Source organism: Heloderma suspectum, chromosome 2, assembly GCF_057233095.1.
Source record: "Heloderma suspectum isolate Gila_16-S chromosome 2, 16-S_ref, whole genome shotgun sequence".
NCBI lineage: Eukaryota > Metazoa > Chordata > Lepidosauria > Squamata > Helodermatidae > Heloderma > Heloderma suspectum.
Genome location: NC_139459.1, coordinates 285,846,654 through 285,874,327, shown reverse-complemented (window position 1 = coordinate 285,874,327; position 27,674 = coordinate 285,846,654). Strand labels below are relative to the sequence as shown.

Genomic DNA, 27,674 nt, shown 5'->3' with positions numbered 1-27,674 from the left:
GGATGCAGGGAAATGGAGTCACATTGTGACAGAAACAAAACAAAGAAAAGAAGAGAGTTAATAAAAGCGTTCACATATCCTGGGCTGGACTAATAATCAACAAGGTCATGAAGCACCCTAGTTGGTCTAAAACAACCTTCCCCAACCGGGCACTCTCCAGATGTGTTGAAACAGAACTCCTATCATCCCTAGCCAACAGGCTCATGATAGCTGGGGATTACGGGGGTTGTAGTCGAACGCGTCTGGAGGGTGCCCAGTTGGGGAAGGCTGGCCCAAAACATTGCTGAAAGGACTACCACCCACAGATATGGCATGGGTATTTTACTAAGGTAGTCCTGATGCCAGCTTCTTCTGGGCTCACATTTCTGTAATGGCTTCTACCCCTTTGATAAACATTCAGCTTTTCAAATCCTAGCTGGTCTTGAAGGCTGTGGCTTCAGTACCACAGTCCCTTCCACGTGCCTGTTTCAATGGGACCAAGTGTATGTCACCGAGTGCCCAGTTGTGGGCAAAGATTTTTGGGTGTAGTTTTTTTGCCTTGTACTGAGTGCAAAAAGGACGTAACATGCTATAGACTTTGAGAAGGAGGAGGAGGGCCTACCATCTCACTGCTGGAGGCCATGGAATGCAGATCCTTGAAGCACATGCAAAACAAAAATTGCAACAAGGTTAGCTTTGTGCTAAACTCTTCCGGAAGGGTTCAACAGTACAGAAATAGGTCTAAGTGTTTGGCTACACCAAGGAAAGGCTTTAAATATCTAAAGGTTTTAGCAAACCACGACAGTTTCTCATCGGACAGTAAAACAGCTTCATGTACTAACCACAGGCCTTCTACTGGAGTTCATGAGGACATCCACATGAACAAGGGCAGGATGTACTATTTGCATAAATACTAGAGAGAATGCCACACAATTCTTTTTCTAACAGAAATAGCCAGGGAATAGGAAGACAACAGAAAGCAAAATACAGAATGTTTGCATTTGGATGATCGTATCTCAGATTAATAAACTGAGATATGAACAAATCTTTTGCCCATGCACACAGCCACTTTGAGTGAACCAAAGATAAACCAGGAAGTTTTCAATTAGTCAGCTTCCAGTTTCTTCTGAATTGGAAAATTATGGCTATCAGGTTCAGAACAAGGTAGGATTCTAAGTGACAGTTTGAACTTGGTTTAAGATCCTGGCTTGTTCCCAAGCTGGTAACCATAGTTTCCCAGTTCGAGCAAAATAGGAAACTATGGTTAATTGAAGGCTTTTGTACTGCATCCAGACATGCTGCAAAGGAAGGAACAAAGGGGCTACATACACAAGCAAATGGCTCATTCGTATCTTGGTTTATGATTGCCCGAATGCAGCCACTGTAACTGAGGGATGAGGACAGTCCAAGTAATAGAGGCATCCAGAATTCTCTCAGGCTGTGCTTGACTGTCACTATACCCCCAAGATGCTTTTGACATCAAGATTTTGTTCATGGTTGCACTTCAGCAAACCATCTCACAAAGTTCATAAGGAATGAAGCATCCCTCAGTAACAGCCAAGCCCTGCACGGCAATTATTTATTTCCTTTCCAAAAGTTTATATACTGCTCTTCAGCAATGCTTCTAGGGTAGTTTACCAAACAAGATTAAATACAAAAATCAAGCCAATTACAACATGAAAAGCCATGGGTGGGCGACTTTGGGAGGTCCAGGTACCATTTCCCCTCTGCCCCCCTGCCCCGGGCCACAGTCTGCAGGTTGACCCAATTTTTAAATTATTATTATTTAAGGGGAGAATGGCATCTGTAGCTGCTACAGAACACACAAAGGGTCAAATTTAGCTTTCTTGCAATCTAAATGTAGTGCAAACAAGCTAAACTTAGCAAACAAGCTAAAATTGATCCTTTCGGCACTCCGTGGCAGCTACAGACACCATGTTTCTGGGTCGTCTTGCATCCAGCAGGGTGGTGAGGCCCATGCTGAGGGGGAGTGAGGGCCACATGTTGCCCACGCCTGTGCTAAACTACGGGGTAGTCTGCACAGAAAGCATCGCATACCCTTTTAAAAAACTGACCTAGAGGAAAGCCTGTGTTTAAGACTTGTGATCTACAAAATACCTTCTACAGAATGATGTATTTTTTAAGAAATCCAGAATTCAAGGGACTGGACGCTCAGAGGAAAGACAAATTCCTAAAATAAGGGATGTCCCTTACTAATGAAGGAACACAAGTAATAAGGCATATAATGTTAAATATGTCAAATGATTACAAAAGGTTCTGAAACATATGTAGAGCCTGGAGTCTAATTATGCAAACACCCTAATTATTCAAATACCCTAATTATGCAAACACCCTAATTATGCAAGAGTTCACTTCATGTGTAAACTTTACTGCACAATCCTATACCTGCTTATGCAGAAGTAGGCCCCGCTGTGTTCAATGGGGCTTACACTTTGGTTAAGTGTGCATAAGACCGCAGCCTCAGTCTTTGTTTTGCACAGTTTATTATTTGCTTAAAGGCAGAAAAATGGAGGAAGGGACACCTAGATCAGTCTTCCCCAACCGGGTGCCCTCCAGATGTGTTGGCCTGCAAAATACCCCCTATGTAGTTGGCTGGGGGATGCTGGGTGTTGCAGTCCAACACATCTAGAGGGCACCAGGTTGGGGAAGGCAGGCCTAGATTCATTCAAAAGAGGGGCAGGGAGAAGATCTTGTTTCCTGTAACAGCTAAAGGTTACTTGTAAGTCTGCAGCCATGCAATACATATGCCCCTATGAGCTGCAACTGGTGGAGGCTCCCAAGGTCATGTTTACCACGTTTTCAGACTTGCAGAGAAGTTGTGGGCAGCACATTTTATGTACAATACGTGAAGTGGGCCAGAGTTCGATCTAAAACAGTGGACTGGCATTTTGCAACTGAACTTAAATAGCATAAACCAATCCACCATGCTCTCGGAATCAGAGCCACTTGTCAGTCACAGCCTCTGCAGGGGAATGCAGAGGTCTGTTTGCTTCAAGGGACAGGGTATCCAGTCAGAACAACAAGATCTTTCATGATATCAAGACTCAGATCAGCAGCCAGTCTTCCTGAAGGCAGTCATGGACCATGGGTCAGGGCTTCAATCCCCACCACCTGCCTGCAAGCTCTGTTGACACAAATGCCACTTTCACCGCATGTATGATTTCACCTCCATGTCGGCAAAAAGGTGGTCAGGAGGCTGGCTTGAGGCCTAGAGCTTCCAACCATTTAAGATGGCTGGCTGGGGAATGCTAGGGGAGTTGTAGGAATTTTTTCTGTCTAAACATGCATGGGATTGAGCCCTTAGTCACTGAAAAGGAAATGCTAAGCTGCAATTTCCCAACCGTGCTCTCTCTCTGAAGACAAATGTCACAACAAAAACTTTTTGACGGAAAGAGGAAGTTCAGTTCTCTATGAGGAAGTCACTCACATTAAATTTGAGCTAAACTACGAGCTTGAGCTACGCAGGTTTCAAACATGCTAAAGAATGTTGACAGAGAAGCAAGAGTATTTGAACATTTTGTAACAAGAAACAACAGCAAGAGGGAAGAGTTTAATGCGTGATGCTGCAAAAACTCTATGCTTAACGTCAGGACATTCCCAAGGCTTAAGTCTAAGCTTGGAACACAGCCAAATACGATATCCACAGTTTCTCTACTAGTAAACATCCACCTTCAGAGTAATCTTTATGGCACGTATTAGCACTAAATACTCCCCCAAAACATGATTGAAGTACCTTTAAATCTTGGATCCTTGCAGTAGAGTAACATTCAGATTATTTAAATCCACAGCCCACTCGTTCCCAGTCCACAGAGCAAGGTACATACTATTTTTCACCTTTACACTGGGAAAGTAGTGGATTTGAAGTCTTCATACCCATTCTAGCTCCCAAGGCTGTTTCTGAACTCATACAAATGACAGCCATTTCAGAGACACTGTCCAGTCCTGCCTACCACACTGCAAATACCTTGACTTAATATACTCATTGAAGTTCCCATTTATATTTCTATGTCTCTCCAAATTTACAATTTTGATTGGCTATGATTTTGTCAGAATTCCCAAACAATTAATTATGTTCAGTAGAGCATTTCAGTGCATGTCACATTTGAAAACTTTCTGATCCAACTCACATATGGCACTAATCTAATGCATATGAACATACAGGAGCCACTGAAATGTTTTTTTAAAAAATACACTGTTTTCATATTCTTTGTGGAGAATTATGCTGTGAAGACTTCACAGCTTCCTCTATGGAGCATTTTACCAAATGCAATCTTATCCTAGGTGAAGGGCACTTCTAACTTACAATGAACCAACTATTTATAAACCTTTGCTATTTAGATTATATTTAAAAGTGATGCAGAAAAAGGAACAGAACCTTTAACATCCGTTGAATTTCAAAAACAGGAGTGCCAAAAGATTTGTCCTTCTGGTATTTCACACAGTCAGAGCATAGCAGTCACGCCCAAGTCAAAATGATCTCATATGAGAACGCCACGAACACCAGCTGACCATGTCATTTTGCTGCCCCGGAAGCCATGGATATTTAGCCTGCAATCCTATGTATCTTCACCTGGGAGGAAGCCCAGTGGACCAATGGTATTTACTCCTGAGTAGATATGCATAGGTTTGCGCTGTTAATCATCCTGAGTTTTCTATGCTACTTATACAGCTTCTTTTATATACTGATATGACATAGCAAGGACATTACAAAACTGTTAACAGAAACACACTAGTGTTAACATACAAAATATTAAAAGGAACTAGTTTGACAGCATTCAGCCTAAATGCAGGGAAAGGAAACTCAGGCCATTCCTAATGCGCCACCTAAACTCTGTCCTGTGAAGTCGTATGAGACAAAAAAGCAACACGCCAAGAAATCAGTGACCTCTCTTTGGGGTGAAAGCACACTGAAGCACTGCACAAACAGGCACACATGCGTTAGGTACAGAAAACAAATCCTCTGATTACTCCCCCCACCCCCACCCTTAAAAGAAACAGTGCCCTACAGTTCTCCTGCAGAAATCCACAGCTTGATTATTAAACTCGTGGATTAAGCATGAAAGCTTCCCCAATGGCCAATAACGGCCCATTCTTACAATTGGTCCGTAAGTGTTATCGCCAGCAGTTTGCCTCCGGCAAACATATAGGTCAAGGCTGACAGAAGCTTATCATTATGATCTGCTAGTGTTCCCTTTACCAAATTGTAAAGTTCAAGAAATTCTGCCTGGGCAATCTAGCATTCCCAGTAGGCATCCCAATGGCATGTCCAACTGAGGTAGAGGGAGAAAAAAAGGCAATTTAAGCCACAATCCTAGGAATGTTTAGACAGAAAAAAGTCCTACAACTCCCACGATTATCCAGCCAGCATGGCTGGCTGAAGAGCGCTGAGAGTTGTAGGACTTTTTTTTCTGTCTACGCATGCATACAATTGCGCCCTTAAGCTTTAAAAGGCTTAGTAAAGCCAGAATGACGGGGACAGACCCTATACACTTTAAATGCAATGACATGAGGTTAGCACTTGGGAAATGAAGGTTTCCCAACTATGCTCAATTAAGCCTGTGCGTGCGTGCGTGCGTCATTATTATTTGGTGCTATAACAAAGCTAGCAGTACAAATAAATATTTCAGGTTTTTTATCTTCAGAATTCTACACCAAGGGGCCAGGGGCAAGAAGCGGCTCGGGAAATTCAGAAGTGCTGTTCCTGTTATATGTGGAAAGCCAGCCTCCCAGAAAACATTTCCTGTTGGCATGGCCTAGTTCAGTCCTCACACTTCACTCAAGGAAAGAGGAAAGCAAAAAACAATAGAAAGCAAGCCACAGAAAGGACTTACCTGGGCTGTCTTACCCTGCAAGACATAGGCAAAAAGCAGCTTAAATCAAACAAAACTAAAACAAGCCTTGTAGTAAGACAATCAAGTGGTTTGATTTATAGAATGAGAGGAGAGTAGGCTCAAGCCTGCCTGAAGCCATGTTTTCTGACCATGAAACTTTTAGCCTCCCGATGCCCAAGCTTGTGTTGGAGAGGACTCAATCAATCCATCAATCATTATTTCTAGGCTGCTTTTGAAGGGTGGAACCCTGCGATTACACAGTGATGAAGGAAAGCACACTCTGTACATGCTCAAAGATACGGTCTTCTGCAGTATGTGAAGTAGTAACGGGGGACTGACGCTTGGAACTAAAAATCCTTTCCAGAGCAAGCTGCATGGTTGTTGTGAACTGCCCTTCCTGAGTGGAAGGTGTCACAACAGAATGACATCTGAATGCATTCTAGTGGTGAGGTCTGCCACTGAACAAGGGTGCAAAGAGTCCAAATAGAGCAGCCTTCCGCAACCTGGGCCTCTCCAGATGTGTTGGACGGCATCTCCCATGTTGGCTGTGAACTGTGGGGTTGCCATCCAACACAACTGGAGGGCGCCAGGTTGGGGAAGGATGAAATAAGGCAAACAGCAATGCTGGAAAGGGGAAAGAATGGAATGGGAGAAGAATGGCCGTAAAGGTATTATCCCTATGCTTCCTAGCAACACTTCCAAACTCGAGGAGACTGAAAAGGCGGGTTTGGAACGTCTGATCCCCATAGTCCAGACCTGCACGGCACTTCCGGCTAAACTGATCCCTACAGCTGTGCAATCGGCATGAATGGCTTTCCAAATGGGAGAGTGCGATATAGCTCAACGCATAAGGTCCCAGGTTCAATCTCTCTCAGAAACTCAGGGTCAGCAGTGACCCCAGCCCAACATCCTGGGAAGGAACTGACAGCAAGCGCTTGGCTAAATGGACCACTGCCCTGACTCCCTCCAAAGCAGCTCCCTATGTCTTCTTCCGGGGAGTGTCCCCAGGCAAAGGAATGGAGAGACTGTATCTGCCTGCCCTGGGTCACTTCCTGTACTTCTAGTTGTGCATTATGACACCCAACCAGGAGTATCCTGGACAAATTCTGGTCATGGGACACCAAGTACTTTGGCTGTATTGTCAAACTGAACAGGGAAAAAGAGAGGTGGGGGAGAGAGAGATGCCGACGCTGAGCTGGCTATTTAGGCTTTCATGGGCGATGATCAATTCTCTGCGCTGCCTCCAAAACAGAACTGCCGTCTCGCCTGCCACACTGACGCTGGATCACATGCACACCGACCCAGCAAAGGAGCAGCGCACAGAGAAGGACTCTCTTCACTGCCTGTCACAACTGCTCAGCCGTACCAAGGCAGGGGGAGGGGGCAGCAAGGGCACGGGGAAGAGGCAGCTCTGTCACAAAGCTGGGTGCCTGTCATCAGAAGCATGGATATACACATTTAGGGAAGGGTACAGAATGAGAGATGATAACTGGACTGGCATTGTTTCATTGCACTGCGGAAGAGAAGTAGGTGAGGTGGAAATAGGCTACAGGGCTGCATCTTATATACACAGGTCTGATAAAAAAAATATGGAGACAAGGGATTGGAACTTGGATCTGCCTTCAGCAAGAGGAAGGGACCTTCTGCAAGAAGGGCTGTGCTTGCAGAAGGCCCCTCCACCTGATTTTGGGGGATCCTTGCTCCCCTATGCTATAGCTTGCCCCAGCGGGGTCTCTATGTAGCATTTTCAGGGTGCTTGGAGGGGCAGCCCTGGGAAGAAGGGGGCAGAGAAGTCCACTTCCACCAGTACAGTTGATCTAGCTTAAATCTAGATCCAACACATGGGGTGGGGAAGGATAGAACTACTGAGCTGAGATGCCTTTTTAAAAGTAGAAAACCTAGATTATGTGGTGTTGGTCATCATCATCCCATCATCTCTACATAAAGACGCTTGGTTCGTGCTCACTGTCAATATTTAGGGCATTTCCTCGAACATACAGAGAAGCTGAACTTTGGTACGCACGTAGCTCAAGATATTCTGATTAACAGAAAATATGACAAAGGGACATTTCTAGGCCTGATGCCTAAAATACACAATACACTTTTTTTTTTTTTTTTTAAGTAGAAGGAGCCAAAGCTGACCTCCAAACTAGTATAATTTTTAGTGAGTAACACCCCACTCACACCAGTTCTGCTATGTGGGGTTGCTACAGATGTTGCAGATCCAATGTGTGGCAAACAACCAAATTAAGGGAACGTTTGGGAAATTCAGTTCAGGGAGGTGGAAGATATCCCGCCTCATTTTCAGTGCTTAAATCCACTTCCAGTTGCGCCCCAGTCAACGTAGCACACCCAGAACCGTAACTTCTTTTCAGGTTTTTCAGTAAAACACAAGAAAATGTGATGCCTCTCTTGCTTTCCCTGATCAGTGATGCTAAGCAAAGAGGTATACTTATGAAAAATGATCAAAATGTACATATTAGCAGAAATCTAAGATGGCGGCAACTGCAGTGAAATCCAGCAGACATGGAGAGATTCTGTTTTGAGGTAATCCCTGCACACACCCTCTCTCTTGACTCTGTCAAGCCTTTCCTTAAATCATACAATCCCAATCACTCCCATTCTCTGCCTTTAACAGGCAGATGCTTTAAAAAAAATCATCCATCCAACCCTCCTCCCTAGAGCTGTCCAACACTCTCCCTGATGGGACACAGTCGTGATTGCTTCCAATATTTCCCATCCATTCCTCCAGCTTACCACTGTGGGAGCCACCTCAGTCTATACCCATCACTTGCAGCAGGGGAGCTCCTGACTGTTCCCCACCCTCTTCCACCAACTCTCCTGGAAAGTGCTTTTCACAGTTATAAGCTCATTTTGGGAATGTCTGAGAGCAATTTCTTTCTGCCTGTTTTCAGGATTCTTCTGCCAGAGATGATAACATCCCTAAGGCATACACGATCACAAATGAGAAAGCTGGCTGCCACACATTAGTTGCTAAATCACCATTTGATTTGACTGTCACCTGCAATGGGGAGATGCAAACCCTAAAGCTGATATCCTGGCAGGTTAAAAATTGTTCAGATACACCTTATATTAAAGGAGCAAGGGGCGAAATGGGAAACGGCAAAGAAGAATTCTGAGTGGGGATTCTATTATTATACATTACTGGAACAATGGTATAAGGCGGAAGGAGGGGGTAGGCAACCTGATGCCTTCCAGTTGTTTTGGACTACAACTCCCATAGTCCCTGACAATTGGTGATGTGGGCTAGGGCTCATGGGAGTTATACTCCAAACCATCTTGAGGGCACCAAGTTGGCTCCCCATATATATCTTTATATCCGTATAAACTGTTATGCTGTCATGTTACATTGGGTAGTTTTTGATTCAAAGTTCATACAACTGAAAGACCATCTGGTTCAACTCACTATTCCCAGGCCGGATCGTTCCCCTAAGTCCCAACTGATAACTTGTGTGATTGCTTTAAGGCAGTGGTTTTCAACCTTGGGTCTACAACACCCACCATCTCCAGCCAGCATGGCCTTTGGGATCAGGGAAGATGGGAGTTGTAGTCCAATATCATCTGTGGATCCAAGATGGGGAACCACTACCTTAAGTCTTCTTACAGGATTAGAACACACCTTCTAATGCTCTTTTCTCACTGCTTATGTGTGGCTATCCCACAGGAGAGGGATGACCACATCATAACTATGTGAAGAGGTGCCTGCCTATAGTCTTGGAAGACTGCTCAGTGGAGTAGCCAGGCAGGCAGTAATACCTCCCAGAGTCCATTCACCAACTCACAAACATTATTTTGCATGCGTAAGGACAGAAAATCACTGTGTGTGTGTGTGTGTGTGTGCGCGCGCGCGCATGTGTGCAAGTGCCATTGTCACTTCTTTGTTGCTGAAAGATCAAATACTGTCCCTTAAATTACTACTTTTGTGGGAACATCGTATTTCTCTGTCCCTCAAAGAGCAATATTCCATATTGTGATTCTGCCCATAGCTAGCACAATCAGTGGGGATGTGATTGGTGTGCCACTGTCACAAAGCACCTATTGGATAGCACCTGTGCCAGGAATGACAGCAAGGAGCACAGATACATTTCCCCACACAGCTCTTCTCTGGAACTGGCCAAGTAGTCAACTTAGGAAAGGCAACAGCAGGCAGTGAAATAGGTAAGGAAAAGCTGTGAGGAAGTAGGCATAGCAAGGAGGAAACAGACCCCCCCCCAAAACAAGAAGAAAGAGCCAGTCAATGTACCCCATCATTGTTTGATGCTCCAGAAGCCCAACCCTGAGTTTCCACCCAATGCTGTGCATTTCCCCTTTCCCTGGAGAAGTGCACAGTTACTTTAATGTTTTCCAAAAGGACGGTGGGAAGGGGGCAACACGGTCATGGCTGCCCCTCCTGCCCCCAGCAGCAAGGCCATATCCCAATTGAATGGGATGCACACGCTTGAAATCACACTGTGAGGCATAAATAGTGCCACAGGGAGAACTGCACGTGGGGCAGAATCATTGGGAGATCGTGCTGGATAAGCATCACACCCTCCTGCCTTCTCACCTCATTGATGCGGATCTGCTGAAGCTCTCGTTCAGCTGCCGTCAAAGGAGCTGGGGCCGAGGAGGAGGACACGTGCTTCTGGTAACCGCCGAGCGAGATGTCTTCCTGCAGCCAAACAAGAGGAGCAGATGTAGCAACCCTAGGTCTGTTTCAAGGTACAACAGAGGCGAATGGCACCTTGCATTCCATGATGGAAGAAAAGGCAGGATAGCAATTCAATTAATTCGCTAAGCATCTTCTCACTCTGGCACAACCTGCCTGCCTGCCTGCCTACCTACCTTCCCGCCCAGGTGACCAACAGCCATGGCAACTTGTTCCAGACTGGGGCTGCTTTGATTCCCAGAGCACAAGTCCTGCTGGTTCTCAGGCTCCCGGGTGGATGAAAGTGAATATGGACTCTGCCACAGTCAAACAACTACCCTTCTGAGTCAGTCCTTTTCCATTCGGGAAACCATGAGGTGAAACAATAAGCTTTAGTTTTAACGTCTCTGCTGTTTTCTACTGCATCCAAGCAGAACTGTCCAGCAGGACTGTAAGGAAGGGGTGTGGGGTGGCAACCCTACACAACATATGGCCTGCATGTCATGTAAGTGCAGCTCTCATTAAATAATGGTTAGCTTAAAAATAATGGTAAGTTTGCACCAACTGGCACTGTGCACCCTTGTTCTAGTGCCAAGCCTGTGTCAGGAGACACACACACAGTAGTTAGAAAGCCAGTGGTACCTCTATGTATAATCAGCTGAACGTCCCAGTAGATGCTAGCAATCCTCTTCTTATAGCTAGGGCAGATGACATCCCTGGCTGAAACCTGCAGCCCCAAATCAGATCGGAAGCCTATGCCTTGAAATAAGCGAATTACAGTGACTCCTCCACCCATAAAGGACTGCAGGTGTTGGCTCTGTGCACTTGAGAAGTGCTGCTCTGCTTCAGGAGGCACAGAGACCAGCCAATGCTAAAGCTGGTTATGAGGCTGCATAGGACCAACTCAGGGGTTTCCATGTCACATGCATTGAAAAGCAGTACTTTTTCTTTGAGAAGTGAAATGCCGCCACTAAGAAGAACTTGACAATGTTGGCTGATCCTGGGCTCAGTAGCAGATTCTTTGGCCAAGAACAGATGCACCTTGAAGATTTCACAGTCACATATAACGGTAGAAAGTTGCAGAGTGATGGTTAGAAACACAAGATTTATTCCACAACATAGCGTGGCCCCATTTGATGAGCAATGCTGCCACCTTATGGCTCTTTCCATGAAAAACGCAGGACCATGGAAATCCTTGTTGGCAAACTAGGGTTTGCTACTGCATGAAGACCTTTTTATTTCCCAGCATTTTAGTGTTCTAGTCTCTTAGCTCTGCATCGCTCCTAGGTTTTATTCTGGTTGTACTTCTATATTGCAGATTTAAGCTTTTATATTTTATATTGTTTTATGCTGTACCTTGAGATTTTAATTACTGTGAACCGCCCAGAGAGCTTCGGCTATCAGGTGGTATAGAAATGAAATGAATGGATGAATGAATGAATGAATGAATAAATAAACGTGAAAAATGCACTTAAGCTAACCAAGTTTCATATTGCTGCACAATCCAGGGTATGTTGCTACTATTCTACACATATTTACAGCTAGGAATGCCCTGGTTGACACCCAAACAGAGGGACTTGATTCTGATGTGATGCCTTTACAACTCCCATTTCTTTTTGATATATTACATAGGAGTGCTCAAATTATGAAGGGGGCATTAATGAAATCCACAGGCCCCAGACCCTGACTCCCACCAACCTGAGCCAAATCATACCCTCTTTGTACCCTTCTGATCAGATGCCCTCTGAGTCAAGCACTGTTAACAAAAAGGTTTACTCAGGAAAAACAGGATAAAATCAGGCAGGAGAAAAACTGTCACGCTCACAGTTCACAGGCTGCAACTGTCACCTCTGTCCATGCTGTATAAACAGGCCACACTGTACACAGCCTCAGCTCTCTCACTGGGAGAACACACACAAGCCACAAGCATTTCTGGAACCTCCTCTAGCCATCCTACACCCCCATCCCATCCCATCCCATCTCATCCCATCCCATGGAGTTCCAAATAAAGAAGACATTGCAAGGCAGGTGAATCTGAATGAATCTGTGCCCATCTTCAAGTGGGAGAATGATGGGCAAATTTACCGTTGGAGGGCAGGCATAATTGTCTACACAGATAATTTTCTTCAAATCTTAGAGAAATGAAAACTACTCAAAGGGAGTGGCGAATCACAGTCTGACTTCTCAATGTGAGTTTCCGAGTAACACTGTATAACACACCAACGGATACAGCTCTTTTCCTAAGGACTGGCATTTCTTATGGTCTTGTTCTACATGCCAAATTGCCATACCTTAACTGTTCCAAAGAGCTCATCCTTGACATGTCCTCCTCCAAACTCCTTCTTCACTGTTGCTCTAGTTGCTGCGTAGAGCATCTTCAGTCTAACCTGGTCATACAGAAAGAGATGAAAGGACCATCAGAGACAAAGACAAGCCTTTCCATGGCTATGCAAAGATTCATAGCCGTCACCAACCCTATGGCCATATCACAGTGGCCAAAAGATAATTGCAGGATTATTTGTGGTCCTGAAGCCCATCAGGAAGAACCTTCCTTACCCAGAGAGAGATTCCCTTGCCATTATTTTCAGAAGGTAATGGTCTTCAAACTACTATTCTAAAATACATTCAAACAGACTACAAAGTCAGCCACATAGGCATGGAAGTATAAAAACTATTGGACTGCCAGTACAAACAATTATGCACTGAGTCCATTCAAACAGCATTAATTCCCTGGAGGATGTAGAATCAAGAGATTCTACATCAGAAGTTGTGAGATTCCTCGCAACTACGATTCCTGTTACTACGATCGCAACTACAATCCCATCTTCATGGCAGAAAGTTTCATTTTTTAAAAAATAAATGGGTGAAGTATTCAAGTTCAGATATAAATCCATTTATTGAGACTATTTTCATGCAGGACACTAAAAGCAACTTTGAACCTCTCTCACACCTTTTGTGGCCATGGATGAATGTTGTGAATGAGGACAGAAAATGGAAGAGACACATTTTAAATTGAGTATTCTTTTAAAATTTTTATATCTTACCTTCCAAACTAAAAAAAGAATCTTAAAGGATGTTCACAAATTTAAAATTCAAGTGCATTTTAAAAATGATGAATAAAGCAAAATGCCATAAGCTAAATAGAAGCAAATTAATAACTCATTTGTTAAGCAAGAGAGAAGAAAACCAGCAGAGCATTCCGGCAGACACAGTGCTGCTGTGGAAAAGGCCCTGCCTCAGACAGAGTAACCATCCACTGCACTGTAGATCACAGAAGTATCAGAGGAGGGTCAGCAAGGAAGATCTCAAGATACAGGACCAGGCAGGTACCCTGGGCCCTGTTGATTTAGAGTTTTAAAGATCAACACCGTCACTTTGAACTGCGTGCAGAAACTAGATGGCAGTTTTAAAATAGGTCTAATATGTTTGCTTCAACTACCCACAGTTAGAATTCCGGAAGCTGTCCCCCGTCTCAGAACTGTATATTCTAGCCAACATAGGTGTTACATTCCATTACAGATCCAGATATGCAAAAAACACTTTGGAGTAATGTCTGCCCTATCTCCACTTTAACTGGCAACCTTTTAAGGAGTTCTGTTAAGGGTTAACACAGATACTTCAGCACCCTTCATAAAACTATAATTCCCAAGATTCCCCGGGGACAACAGTGACCATTTTCAAAAAGTTATCATGGATATACATATGTCATGAGAATAGTGTTGGAGGTTTCTAGCAAGTGAATACCTTCTATTGACAGTAAATGAATGGGAGTTAATGGGTGCTGATTTAAAAAAAAATCATTTCAGATTTTGCAAGATATAAAGTTGCGTAGTGTTGTGCAGAATGTCTCCCCCCCTGCCCCCGTTTTTAGAAAACCAAGTGCCACCCCCCACCCCATCCATGACATTGAGGCTGGTGAATATGTAGAACTCAAAAGTACCGAATCAGACATGTGAATGTTTCTTAAACATATTCTTGCCCATTTGGCTATAACACTGGGGGGGGGGGGGGATCTAGTTTTTATACTAAACTTTTTATATCATATCCATCTTCACCCCTGCTTCATCTCCTTGCTTTCCCATCCTTTAAGCCATTCACCCACCCACCCAAACACCAATCATGGCTCACTTCCAGTACCAGCGACAGGCTGGGGGAAAGGGCTTAAAGGGAAAGTGTGGCAAGTAAGTTGGGGGAGGGTTCTGACTTCTCTCCCCCAAGGGCTCTGTTTAGTATACACAGTAGTCCTCCCCCATCCCTGCTTTATAGCCAAATTGGCGAGTATGTGTTTAATAATCACGCACATGTCTGGTTTGACCTCAAGATTCAGTGAGAGCGAAATCAAGATTACCTCAGTTGGCCACCAGATGGCACAGTAGTTCTAATATGAAAAAGAGATTCTCTCTTCTAGGAGCAAGCCTGAGGAGCTCACAACAGAAATCCCAGGAAACCCAAGAGTGTAAAAGGAATGTAGAAGCAACCCTCAATATTTACCTCTGTCCACAGAAACAGTGTTTCCTGCTGTTTCGTCATATGTTAACCCGCTTAGGTCAGGTTCAGTGTGTGGCACGTGTGTGTATAGCCTCATTCAGGTGTTACAAAGTGTGTAGTCCTGGAGTCTTCAGCGTGGTGCCCGTGGACACCACTCTTGGAATTTGCCAGGCTCTCTGCTCCTCCTGATAGTTATTTTATTATTAAAGATCTTTAAAAAATTAAACAAAATTAACTGGGAGGCTGGCATGCTGCAAAGCAAACTGCCACCCCCCAGCACCATCTTAATTTCCAAGAACACCTCTGGGCCCCAGTGTCTTGGCCAAGTTGCTTGTATCTGAGCCTCATTTGTTTGCCTTCTATGAAATGGTGTCGGAGCAAAAGATAGTGGGTTCAAAAGAATGATTTTGTGTTTTGAAACGCAGATCCCACCTCAGCGTTGTCCTTCGGTTCTTGGACAAGTTACTTTTCTTATAGCCTCATCAACTTGCCTTCTGGGAAATGAGTGTTTTGTGACCAGCCATGCCCCCCATGACAGCCATTTTATGAGAGCACCCACAACACTCTCAAAGTTCCAATTGTGCCTACCAACCCAAAAGGTTTGGAGACCCCTGGTGTAATCTGTACATGCAAGGAGGGGGAGCAGGTGGAGTGGAGGGTGACTCTGTGCAGAGGAAAACTTCCTGTATCCGTGGGCGCACTCCGTGTGATTTAGAACCCAGGAAAATCAGGGCGCAATACGATTGGGTTGTGCCCTCATTAGATGAAAGCCTCTGATCTCAGAGGCTTCTGAGTATCCAATGCCTTGCTGGGCTGCTGCCAACAGGGCAGGAAGAATGATGGAGGCGATTTTTGCCTCTCTGTCCTCTTGTTTATACATTTTCCTCTGAGCCCATCTAGAGTAGTTGCACTGCCAGGGGCGGGGCTGGGGCTGGAGAGGCCATAGGAAACATCATATCCTGGCCTTGCCTTTCCCCTATCTTCCCCCACCCTCACCACCAAGCCCCCTTTTCAGACCTCTCTGAGGTCCTCCAAGGCTGGTTTTGTGACCTCAGTATGCAGACGCTGTGGTTCTTTCCACGGCAGCTGTGAGGGAGAGGGATCAGATTCCAGAATCCCACTTCCAAAGTTGTAGTGGCGTCAATGGCCTCAGGGTGGGGTGATTCTGAAGAATCCTATGGTCCTTGGGACACTCTCCAGGCAACATAGGATTGCTCTCTGCATTGAGCAAAGAGCTTCCATGGATAGAGGAGGCTCCCCTCTCCACAGATTCACTCCCTGTGTGTAGAGGATAACAAGAATAATGACGAAGGAGGGTGGAACTGTCACACTTGTCCCTGCTCCCCCTCCTTGCGTGTAGAGATTACATACTTCAGAACACCTGGAGACCAGGAGAGCATGTGTTTAATCAAGCTGATGATTCATTTGGTTGCATTCATTAGAGTCTGTTTAGGCATTAACCCAAAACAGTGGGGGGGGGAGAGGGGGGGAGGGGGGAGGGGGGGAGAGAGAGAGAGACCGTAACTAGAAATCAGCAACTTTCCACATGAAACAGATGAACAGTTCCAACCACAAGACCACTTGGTCCTAGGCGTAGCAGGCTCTTACCTACGAATGCTCATGCTATGATACATTTGTTAGCCTTTAAGTGCCGCAGGAAGAGTCCTTTGCTAATTGTAACAAAACAAAACCCAGCCACTCTTAGGATTGTGGGCACGGTGAACCTTCATTTGTTGTGGTCAAAATTCTTCTAGTCAATTACATATTTAAAGGCATTAAATAAATATTAAATGCCAGAAGACGCAGATGGCAAGTATTTGTCACTCTAAACCTCATTACTTCTCACCAAAAGAAACCTAACGTACAACTTGTTGAATTTAATAGCATCACATAAGAACGGCAACATTTGCAAAACGCTACAGGATACATCTATGTCAGGGATAGGCATCTAGGTGCCTTCCAGACGTTTTGGATTACAACTCTCATATCCCTGATCACCGTCATGCTGGCCGGTGCTTATGGGATTTGTAGTCCAAAACATCTGGAGGGCACTAGGTTGCCTGTCCCTGATCTAGACACAAAGCAGCATGCAATCTAAATGCTCCTCAAGGGCATTGCTATTTATGCCTGGAAGAGGACTAAAAAGCGACCCTGAACAACAGCTGTTCTATAGAGCAGCACTGAACAGACCGTTTAATCCTCAACCCACTGCATAAACTAGTCGCACGTGCCAGGCAGTTATGAACCCTAGGGGAGAAACTCAAGTAGCGTTTTTTTAATGGAAATAAACCAAAGGCTTACGGGGGAGTTGTCAGGTGACCAGGAGATAAAAAGCCACTCATAGCCTTGTGCGTTTTGGGTGTCCAGGCGATAGAGAATGTAGCACGGCTGCAGTTCATCCAGCAGTGGTAGTACAAAGCAATCATAGTCCTTATCCCAACGGCGAGATAATTCTTTATAGGCTCCAAGCACCAACTGCTCTGAAAGTCAGAGGGGAGAGGAAAAAAACCAGTAAGCAAAAGAGATGGCATATTTAATGCAGCATGAACTAGTCTGTGTCAAGGTTGAGGAGCTTACAGCCCCCAAGATTCTTCAATGTAGCCACAGGTTCCTCACTGAAATTATGAGAACCCCAACTTCCCTTCTGAGAACCCCAGGTAGCTCTCATAAGAACATACGAAGAGCCCTGCTGGATCAGACCAAGGGTCCATCTAGTCCAGCTTTCTGTTCACACAGTGGCCAACCAGCTGTCGACCAGGGACCCACGAGCAGGGCATGAGCACAACAGCACCCTCCCACCCATGTTCCCCAGCAACTGATGTACATAGGATCACTGCCTCTGGTGCTGGAGGTAGCATAGCACATTGGCTGATATACAATTTACATATGATAGTGAAAGTTGTGTTTTGTTGTGCTCCCCCCCCCCTTTTAATGGTTCCATATAAGAGGATGAGGAGGGGGACAAGGGATGGATGGGTAGAAAAAAAAGAGAACATAAGAACATAAGAAGAGTCCTGCTGGGTCAGACTCTGCTGGATCTAGTCCAGCTTTCTGTTCACACAGTGGCCAACCAGATGTCGACCAGGAACCCACAAGCAGGGCATAAGCGCATCAGCGCCCTCCCATCCAGGTTCCCTCTCGTGACTACGATGACAGATTTGAGTACTTGTTGGCAAAAATTACTCCAATGTTTCCCATGGGCGTACAAGATGACAGTCCTATTGCACAGATTAACAAGAAAGGTCCAGGGTAGGTGGGAAGACTGCAAGAAAAGTACACATGTATTACCTTTTTGGGCCCATGGGCAGATTTGGAAAGCTGACAAACTGTTCTGGCCAACACCACAAAATGACTGCCATAGCGGCCTGCCTAGTCACAAAACACAAGTAACTTCCCCAAGAAACAGACTGTAAGACAGAGGTTGGGTGTGAACCTGAAATGCCAAGCAACATATTTGCCCCCACAAAGCACAAGATACCCATTTTACAGAAAAAAACTAGTGATGCTCTGAATAGACAGGCAAAATATCCTCCAAACAAAAAAGGAGATACGCTAAACTACCCCCACAACACAAAATTCCCAAGCATGCAATCTACATTGAAGTTACTCCTATGTAAAGAAGCCCTGCCTAATGACTTTGCCACTGACAAAAAGGACACTATTACTTCAAGCCTTAACTGAGTGTTAAAGCACATGCTTTGCTGCATGCAGAAAATGTCTCGCCTTCAAATCTACCATCTCCGGTTAAAAGCACAGGTTAGGGAAAGATTCTCCGCCTGAAACCTTGCAGAAACAGTTCCAATCAAAATAGACGGTGCTTGGCTAGATGTACCAACAGTTTGACCCAATATAAGCAAGCGTCATATGCTTCACATGTTGTTGTTGTTTTAATTCCTGCATGTGACAGATACCTACATCAGGAAGAAGGCCAGCCTAGAACCAACAGGGATGCAACCTTGTGATTACTTGGAATGAGCCCATCAGCTTTTAATAAGAGCCACTGAGGTAGGCAGATGAAAGTCCTCCAGTGGCTGCTGACAGGAAACACTTGGCCTTCAGTGAGTAAGGGATATGTGTCGATTGCGTCATCTCTGTTCTGTTCGTACTACAGACCTGTCTTCTAAGAAGGCGAGATCGAGCTATGTCTGTAAAGAACCCTCGAGTCCTATGCTAGCTCACTCTCCCATTTACTCAGGATAAACAAAAACAAAAAAGGAGCCAAGAAGGTCAAGGACCTTTGCCAGAACTCAACCCCACAGTGCACAGCCACATGTTTTCATTTAATATATCACACACAGATGACTCCTGGTCATTCCGAAGTGCCCAGAGCCAACCCCTTCTTTACCCCTCTGGTTTCAGGTCAGTAACAATTCTAAAGCGGGGAGCAGGGGGAGAAAGAAAGAGAGAGAGAGAGAGGAAGAGAGAGAGAGAGAGAGAGAACACGAACGCGGGTGTCACCATGAGCCACTCAGGCTACCAAGACAGCCCTAGAAACGTCCACTTCCCTCTAGGAAGTAAGACATGCTTTCAGATAGCAGCAATTTCCTCCCAATTCATTTACCATGGCTTTTGCCACCCTAGTTTTTGCTTACAAAGGAAGCAGTGACAGTTACAAAGGAAAGCAGTGACATAATTTAAGAGCTTGCTTTCATTCCATTGCTTAAAAATAAGAGTTTGACTGAAAAATTGGGTACATCTGGCATTCAAAGAACAGAACCTAGTTTGGGCAATGCAGAGACACGCACATGTTTAATGTCATGGTTCAACTATATTTGCAAATCACAGAGTGATGCAATTTTACATTTTCATGTTCTGCTAGGTTTGTCATCAACCCTAATCCCACAGAAAAGAAGCAAAGCCCGTCAGCAAGGCCTGCAGCTAATATGATGGGCCAAGAGATCCTGAAAAAGAAAGTGCTGAAAGAGAAAGCACAGCTGCTGGAGACAGGCAAGGAGCAATTATTAATCAATTAAATGAAAAAGCTACCTGGGGAGCATCCAGCCGAACTTGTTTTCTCAAGTGAGGAGGTGGCAGGACCTGCACTGAATATCCTAACCCATCATCCTTTGGGCTTGTTTAATGCTCCACTTCTGGACTGTCTTGTACAAAACTCTGGACCTTATGAAACACCTGTAAATCTTTCTGCCATTAGACTCAGCCTTTCCCAACCTGGTACCCTTCCGATGTGTTGAACTACAACTCCCATCATATCCAGCCAGCAAGGCCACTGGCCAGGTTGGGCAAGGCTGGTCTTTACAGAAGTCTTTCCAGCCATAGTCCCACTTATCCTCCACCATTATCGGTGCCTCTCTCTTGTATTCTTGATAACAAGCACAACATGTATTCAATATGTATGTACTTTGCATTATGTGAATCAACATATATGCACCTTAAATAAATATAAACCAAGAACTGTCTACTCAGGCAAGGAACAAAGTCACAGGGGAGAACTGGGAAGGAAACAACATGTTCAGAAATATCATGCAGTACAGCCACCTAGGACTATACCACTTCAGACTATTGGTGGGAGATCGCATGACTAAATGCGCCTCCACCTCAAAAACTTCTTGCTAGCATGGGGGAAGCCAGGATGCCAGAAATAAGGGTTCTGGTCTAGCCTTTCCCTGCAATTCAGTAGTTTTCTATATGTCTAAAGCTTTTTGAGATGGGAGAGCACTCAAGCAAACTGAGGCTGAAACTTGACAAAACGGAGACTCTATGGGTGGATGATTCCTAGATAAGGGAATTGAGGAGTTTGTCCATTTTAGATGGGGTTGCACTCCTTCAGAAAGAACAGGGGCGTAGTTTGGGGGCACTCCTGGATTCATCATTGTCAGTGATCTCTGACGTAAGGAGTGCCTATTACTAGCTTCATATGTCAACTTATGCCCTTTCCTGGACAGCCTGGCCACTATAATCCATGCACTGGTAACCTCAGAATGCTGTACTGTACTTTATGTGGGGCTGCCCTTCTGCTGATGCAGAATGCAGCTGTCAGGATGCTGTGGGGGGCACCTGGCTGTGCACATATTACCTCAGTGCTGAAACAACTGCACTGGCTGCCTATTAGCTTTGAGCCACATTCAAGGTCTTGCTGCTGGCATATAAAGCCCCATACAACTTGAGTCCAAGCTACCTGGCAGACCGCCTTCCTCAAAACGGACCTATGCAATTGGTAGGATCACCAGCGGAGGCCTTGCTGGTTGCACCGCGACCTGCAGATTGCCATACTGAAGCAACCCGGAAGTGAGCTTTCTCCATGGTGGTGCCCACACGAGCGAATGGCCTGCCCCTGGTATCTGGGAGATGCCAATTGACGGCAGCAGACGATACCACCCTAATGGCAGAAAGCAAAGAGGATCTAAAGAGCCTCTTGTTGAGGGTGAAAGTGGAGAGTGCAAAAGCTGGTTTGAAACTCAACATTACAAAAACTAAGATCATGGCATCTGGCCCCATCACTTCCTGGCATATAGAAGGGGAAGAAATGGAAGCAGTGACAGATTTTACTTTCTTGGGCTCCAAGATCACCGCAGACGGTGACTGTAGCCATGAAATTAAAAGACGCTTGCTCCTTGGGAGGAAAGCTATGGCCAACCTAGACAGCATAGTAAGAAGCAGAGACATCACCTTGCCGACAAAGGTCCATCTAATCAAAGCTATGGTTTTCCCAGTAGTAATGTATGGCTGTGAGAGCTGGAGTATAAGGAAGGCTGAGCGCCGAAGAATTGATGCTTTCGAACTGTGGTGCTGGAGAAGACTCTTACGAGTGCCCTGGACTGCAAGGAGGTCAAATCAGTCCATCCTAAAGGAAATCAACCCTGAGTGCTCATTGGAAGGACAGATACTGAAGCTGAAGCTGAAATATTTTGGCCACCTAATGCGAAGAGAAAACTCTCTGGAAAAGACCCTGGTGCTGGGAAAGACTGAAGGCAAAAGGAGAAGGGGACGACTTCAGAATGAGGATGAGATGGCTAGATAGCATCACCGATGCAATGAATATGAACTTGAGCACACTCCGGGAGAGAGCGCAGGACAGGAAGGCCTGGCGTGCTATGGTCCATGGGGTCACGAAGAGTCGGACACGACTGAACGACTGAACAACAACAACTTTAATGGCTGATTTTGTAAACTGCTTTTGGATATTTTTTAGATATGGTAAGCCATATATAAATCAATTAAATAAGTAAAACAAATAAACAAACAAGTGATTCCCATCACCACTTGCAGTCTGAAATGGTACAGTCCAGGAAGGCTGTACCACATGATCATAATGTGTGGGTTTGACCCTAAACCTCATCTAGCAGTCTGAGGCAGCAGTCACATTCTAGATAACTGATCTTCATCACAGTGAAATGACTTATAGTGTTCCAAAACAAATGCCATCCTTGTAGCTAAACCCAAGGAGGGCAACCGCTTGTGGTGACCCAGCAAGTAAAGCAACACTTTACTTTGCGCAGTTTGCAGCGTTCATGCACTAGGGTTGTAATGTTTAGTTGGGTAATCAATTAAATTGACTAACTAAAGCCTTTATGTCTGACAAAAAAGGTGCCTCCAATTAAATCAGGCAACACATTTTTTAAAAAGTTAATCATTTTAATAATTATGAAGTCTGTAGCCTCAACCTGATGCCCTCCAGATGTTTTGGATTACAACTCACAGCATTCGGATCACTGCCCATGCTAGTTGGGGCTGATGGGAATTGAAGTTCTGAACATTTGGAGAGCACCAGGTTGGGGAAGGCTGCTGTAACCTCTAAAGCAAGCAGGAAATAATGCTTATACTTATCAGGAAGGGGTAGGAGGGCAGAAGCACAGTTGCTGAAGGGAGATAAAAATATAAATCTCGTAACATGCATCAGATGGAAGTGCTTGGGTGCAGAGGGCACTGGTGTAATTAGCATTTGATACAAGTGCAGGCATGGTTGGTAAAGTTTAAGTACATGAACATGCAATGTTAACTCTACACTTAATGGGGAGGCTTTGCCATTCAATTAAACGAACCCAGTCCAGTAAACAGAGTGAGCATAAAGCACTCCCAGTCACCTTGATATCAACACCTTAGTAAAGGTAGGATTCTGATAACTATACACGGCTGACAGGCATTTCCCCCTTCTATTTTTCATCTGCTTCTCATCAGACTTAACTACCTGGTTCACATGCATTCATAATTCATAAGTTGTTTAACCCATTAATTGGCGGGACAGTGCCAGAGCGAGCAAGCACGCTCTCTCCCACATGCTCACCACTTCCGCTTTGCATCAGCTTTCATAAACAACCCAGGATCAACCCATTCCTGGGTTGTTTGATATAATGTGTGAACCTGGAACTCTGGCTTATTGAGGGACAAACAACAAACCATTGGTTAAAACTCTGGGTTGTTTGTCCCTCAACAGCCTAGAGTCCTGGGTTTGGATGTCACATCTAACAACCCAGGAATGGGCCGTTCCTGGGTTGTTTTTGAAAGCTGATGTCAAGAGGGAGTGGCAAGCAGGCAGGACACTGCGTGCTCAGTCGCTGCTGCATGGCCCCAGCTAACTATAGGTTAAACTATAGGTTACTCATTACCTCAACAGATCTTACATCAGATTCAGAGCTACTTTACACTACATGGGACTGTCATAAGCTGTGACAGGGAGACACATGCGCCAGGCAGCCATAGCCAACAGTAGCTGCCCAGTTCATGCCCATTCATTTCCTGAGTGGCTGGACACACACATCTCTCCTTCACACACATATAGGCATACAAAACAATAAGCCATCCCTCCAGATGGATGCATAATCTGTACTTATTAATCTATAGCATTTTTCACACAGCTCTAATTTCTGTCTACCCCTTTCTATCCACTATGCACAATTTTATTCTACACTTCTACTACACTTGAAATTCAGCCAGACCTTTAGCAGAAGCCCCTGTACACACGGAACTTAATTCTGTAAACTATTATTTACTATACTGATCAGTTTAAAGGTGGGAGGCAGGCATGTTCAGGATTCTTCACACAATCCTTGAATTCTCTCTTTTATTCTCTAGCAACAATTAAAAACAACAAAATACCATTATATATCACAAGCAAACCACGCAGCAGCTTGAACAGCAACTGTAATAGCCAACACTTGTGGCTTTTTTACATGTTCAGTCATGTTACTATGCCAGAATGCTGACCTCTGCATTTTGTGCACCTCATAGTATGAATTCTCATTCCGCTAAGTTCCACCCTGTTTACAATATATTATTTGATCTAAAGTCAGCAATCACTGACTTCCAGAGGAATCTTTGATGCTTGCTGTGAAATCTTTTTGACCATCACATGTCACTGGTAAAATTTATTTATTTATTTATTTATTTTATTTCATTTCATTTCTATACCGCCCAATAGCCGAAGCTCTCTGGGCGGTTCACAAAAATTAAAACCAAACAACACACAATAAAACCATTTAAAATATATAGAACATTAAAACCACAATATAACAATACGACCACAATAAAACCTAGCAGCAGTGGAGTTTTAAATTCAGATTTAAAACAGCAAAGATAAAAATTTAGAAAGCTAAAATGCTAAAATGCCTGGGAAAATAAAAAGGACTTCACCTGGCACCGAAAGGAATACAATGTAGGTGCCAGGCGAACCTCACTAGGGAGCTCATTCCAGAGCTGGGGTGCCACAACAGAAAAAGCCCTCCTCCTAGTAGCCACCTGCCTCACTTCCTTTGGCAGGGGCTCACAGAGAAGGGCCGCTGATGATGATCTTAAGGTCTGGGCAGGCACATATGGGAGGAGGCGATCCTTCAGATAACCTGGCCCCAAACCGTTAAGGGCTTTGAATGTTAACACCAGCACTTTGAATCGGGCCCGGAAATGGACTGGCAGCCAGTGCAGCTGGAAAAGTACTGGCATAATATGAGCTCGCAGGCCAGTCCCTGTTAACAATCTTGCTGCCCTATTTTGGACCAGCTGAAGTTTCCGGACCGTTTTCAAAAGCAGCCCCACAAATTTTTCACATATAAAATCATGAAAATGAGGCTGTCATAAACACAGGAAACTGCCTTATACTGATCCATCTAGCCCAGTACTGTTTGCTTTGTCAAGGTCTCCAAGGTCTCTCCAAGGTCTCAGACAGGGATGTACAAATCAGTCTGTTTCACTTTCTATAATGTTCACAGTTTTTCCAAGCACAGGTTTGTTCTGTCCTGCTTCCCCAGCAGTTCGCTTTTTTTTTTTAAGTCCACAAAAAATGTGTGCACATTTCTGTGTGCAATTTTCTCTAATAAACACATTTTTGCAGTACTTTCCCCTAACGTATTCCTCTTTGTATGTTATTTTCTCAAACGAATGCTTCCCTAAGGTAGGTTTTTTTAATGAGAGGATGGCATTGCAGGATTTGGAGATGAAGGACCATTGTGTTCTGATTCATTTATTAGCTCAGGAAGTGTGGATTAGGTCAGTTTGGATTAAAATGCAAACCAAAAAATTTTCTCCCCCATCACCTGCTACCTTTTAAACTGGAGGTGCTGGGGATTGAACCAATTACCTTCTGCATGAAAAGCATTTGCTCTGTCTCTGTACTGTGATCCCTCCCAGAAAAGAATTATTCACCATAGTCAGGGCTGCATGTATTGTACACCTCTATGCAGGCACAGAAACAGAGAACACACACACACAGTGGCACTGTATCCAGAATTCAGTTTCATGAGAATCATCCCTTTCAGCTAAAAGAAGAAGAAAGCAAGCTTCTAGCCCATATGGCAGGAGGGGTGAACCTGTGATCCTCCAGGTGCTGTTGTTGGACTGCCATCAGCCCCAGCCAGAATGGCCAATGGTCAGGGATGATGGGAACTGTAATCAAACCAGATCTGGAGGGTGACAGGTTTGAAAAATATATTTCAAAAATGTCTGAGCGATGCCTGGGGAATTCTCAGAAGCTAGAGGGGTGGGGTGAGTATTATTACCAGCAAACAGGCCCTGCATGGCTCTTTACCCCTCCCCACAAAGCATTTGCTTCTAGCAGAAGCAAAAAGCATTATGTAAAAATAAATGCAAATGCACCTGACTTTGCTTAATTTATATGGACCACATAATGCAGCTTTTCCTGACACAGAATTTGGGTTATTTGGTGCAAAATGTTGAAATGTTTATATATAAAAGCTCAGCACTTGGTCATTCCTAGCATCATAGACTTTATTACCAAGGTTCACTAAACTGCTCTCCACAACTACCAGGATGTAGCACACGCTTCAGAAATTAATTTAACTATGGCTTCAGCAGCCATTTCAACCTGTTTGTTTGCTGATGGCAGCGTAGCAGACATCTACAGGACAACTTAATCTTTAATGTTGGAGAGCCAGTGTGGTGTAGTGGCAAGAGTGTTGGACTAGGAGCTGGGAGATCCAGGTTCTAGTCCCCACTCGGCCATGGAAGCTCACTGGGTGACCAGTCACACACTCTCAGCCCAACCCACCTCACAGGGTTGTTGTTGTGAGGATAAAATGGAGAGGAGGAGGATAATGTAAGCCGCCTTGAGTTCCTTGCAAGAGGAAAAAAGGCGGGTATAAATGCAATAATGAATGAATGAATGAATGAATGAATGAATGTTGAAATTTCACTAGACTGGCCAATAGAAATGTACGCAATCAGAGAAAGAATGCCAACCTATCCGTGCCTTCCTTTTTCAAAACTGCAGGACTGTCTCAGTATTTCCCCACCCTGTGCTGTCTGTACCCTGCCAAGTATCAAAGAACTCCAGAAAGAAGAAAATCTCTACAACCCAAAACAGACTGTTCTTCAGACCAGCATGTTTACTGTTACTTTTCTGGAGTTCAACTTTAGTAACTGATTATGGCGACTCTTAATAGGACATGCCAACTCCTGCTAAACCTCCTAACTCCAGAAGCTAGCATTTACTTAGTAATTTCATTATTGTTTGCTCAGGTTCCTCAGTTCTTTATTCCGAAGCCAATCCCCTCCAGCCTTTTAATCATTTCTGCTGTCTATATGTTTCAGAGGCTCACAAAATGAACTATACATGAGCCCAACACTACTCGCTCTTAGGGCTCGTTTTTCAGAGATGGAGGTGGCAGATTTCCAAAGTACACATTTTCACAGCTACAAAAAGAGCCCATAGAATTGACCATGGGGTATGGGTGTGTGTGGGTGTGTGATATTCATATATTAGATACGACCATTGTTTGATCAGTATTTCCTCCATCCGTCTCTTCCCCCACCCCTTGTTTGGTCCAATTGCTGAAGGACCATACAATCTATTAACCAAATCTCTCTCTCTCTCTCTCTCTCTCTCTCACACACACACACACACACACACTGCACACTATATGGTGCACACTACCATCTGTATTAGAAAATAAAGCATGCATGTACACAGAGACTCAATTTGCACGTAATGGCAATCGTAGGATAATTAACACACAAACTGCCAAAATCTAGTGGGAGTGAGTGAGCGCACTGCCTCCGCCTCATTCATCACTTCTGCTTTCCATTAACAACCTATGATTGCCCCGTTCATGGGCTGTTAGCGTGACATCCAAACCCAGATACTCTGGGTTGTTTAGGGGTGAAACAACCCAGAGTTAACCTACAATTTGTTGTTTGGTTTGTTGTGGACAGATTCGGGCATCACGCTAACAACCTACAAACAGGGGCAATCATAGGTTGTTAACTGGAAGTGGAAGTGGGAAGCATGCTGGAGGCAGCTT

The 27,674-nt window shown here is 44.6% G+C and overlaps 1 protein-coding gene across 1 annotated transcript in view; it reads right to left on the bottom strand.

The window, feature by feature from the left end:
- The window catches only part of TWF2 (twinfilin actin binding protein 2), a 77,239-nt gene that overhangs the window by 9,749 nt on the left and 39,816 nt on the right, over positions 1-27,674 (bottom strand). The window contains exons 3-5 of the mRNA XM_084839710.1: positions 17,269-17,447; positions 12,771-12,866; positions 10,399-10,503 (exon numbers count right to left, since the gene is read on the bottom strand). Of these exons, the coding sequence (XP_084695836.1) occupies positions 10,399-10,503; positions 12,771-12,866; positions 17,269-17,447 (380 nt within the window). The remainder of the gene's footprint in view (positions 1-10,398; positions 10,504-12,770; positions 12,867-17,268; positions 17,448-27,674) is intronic.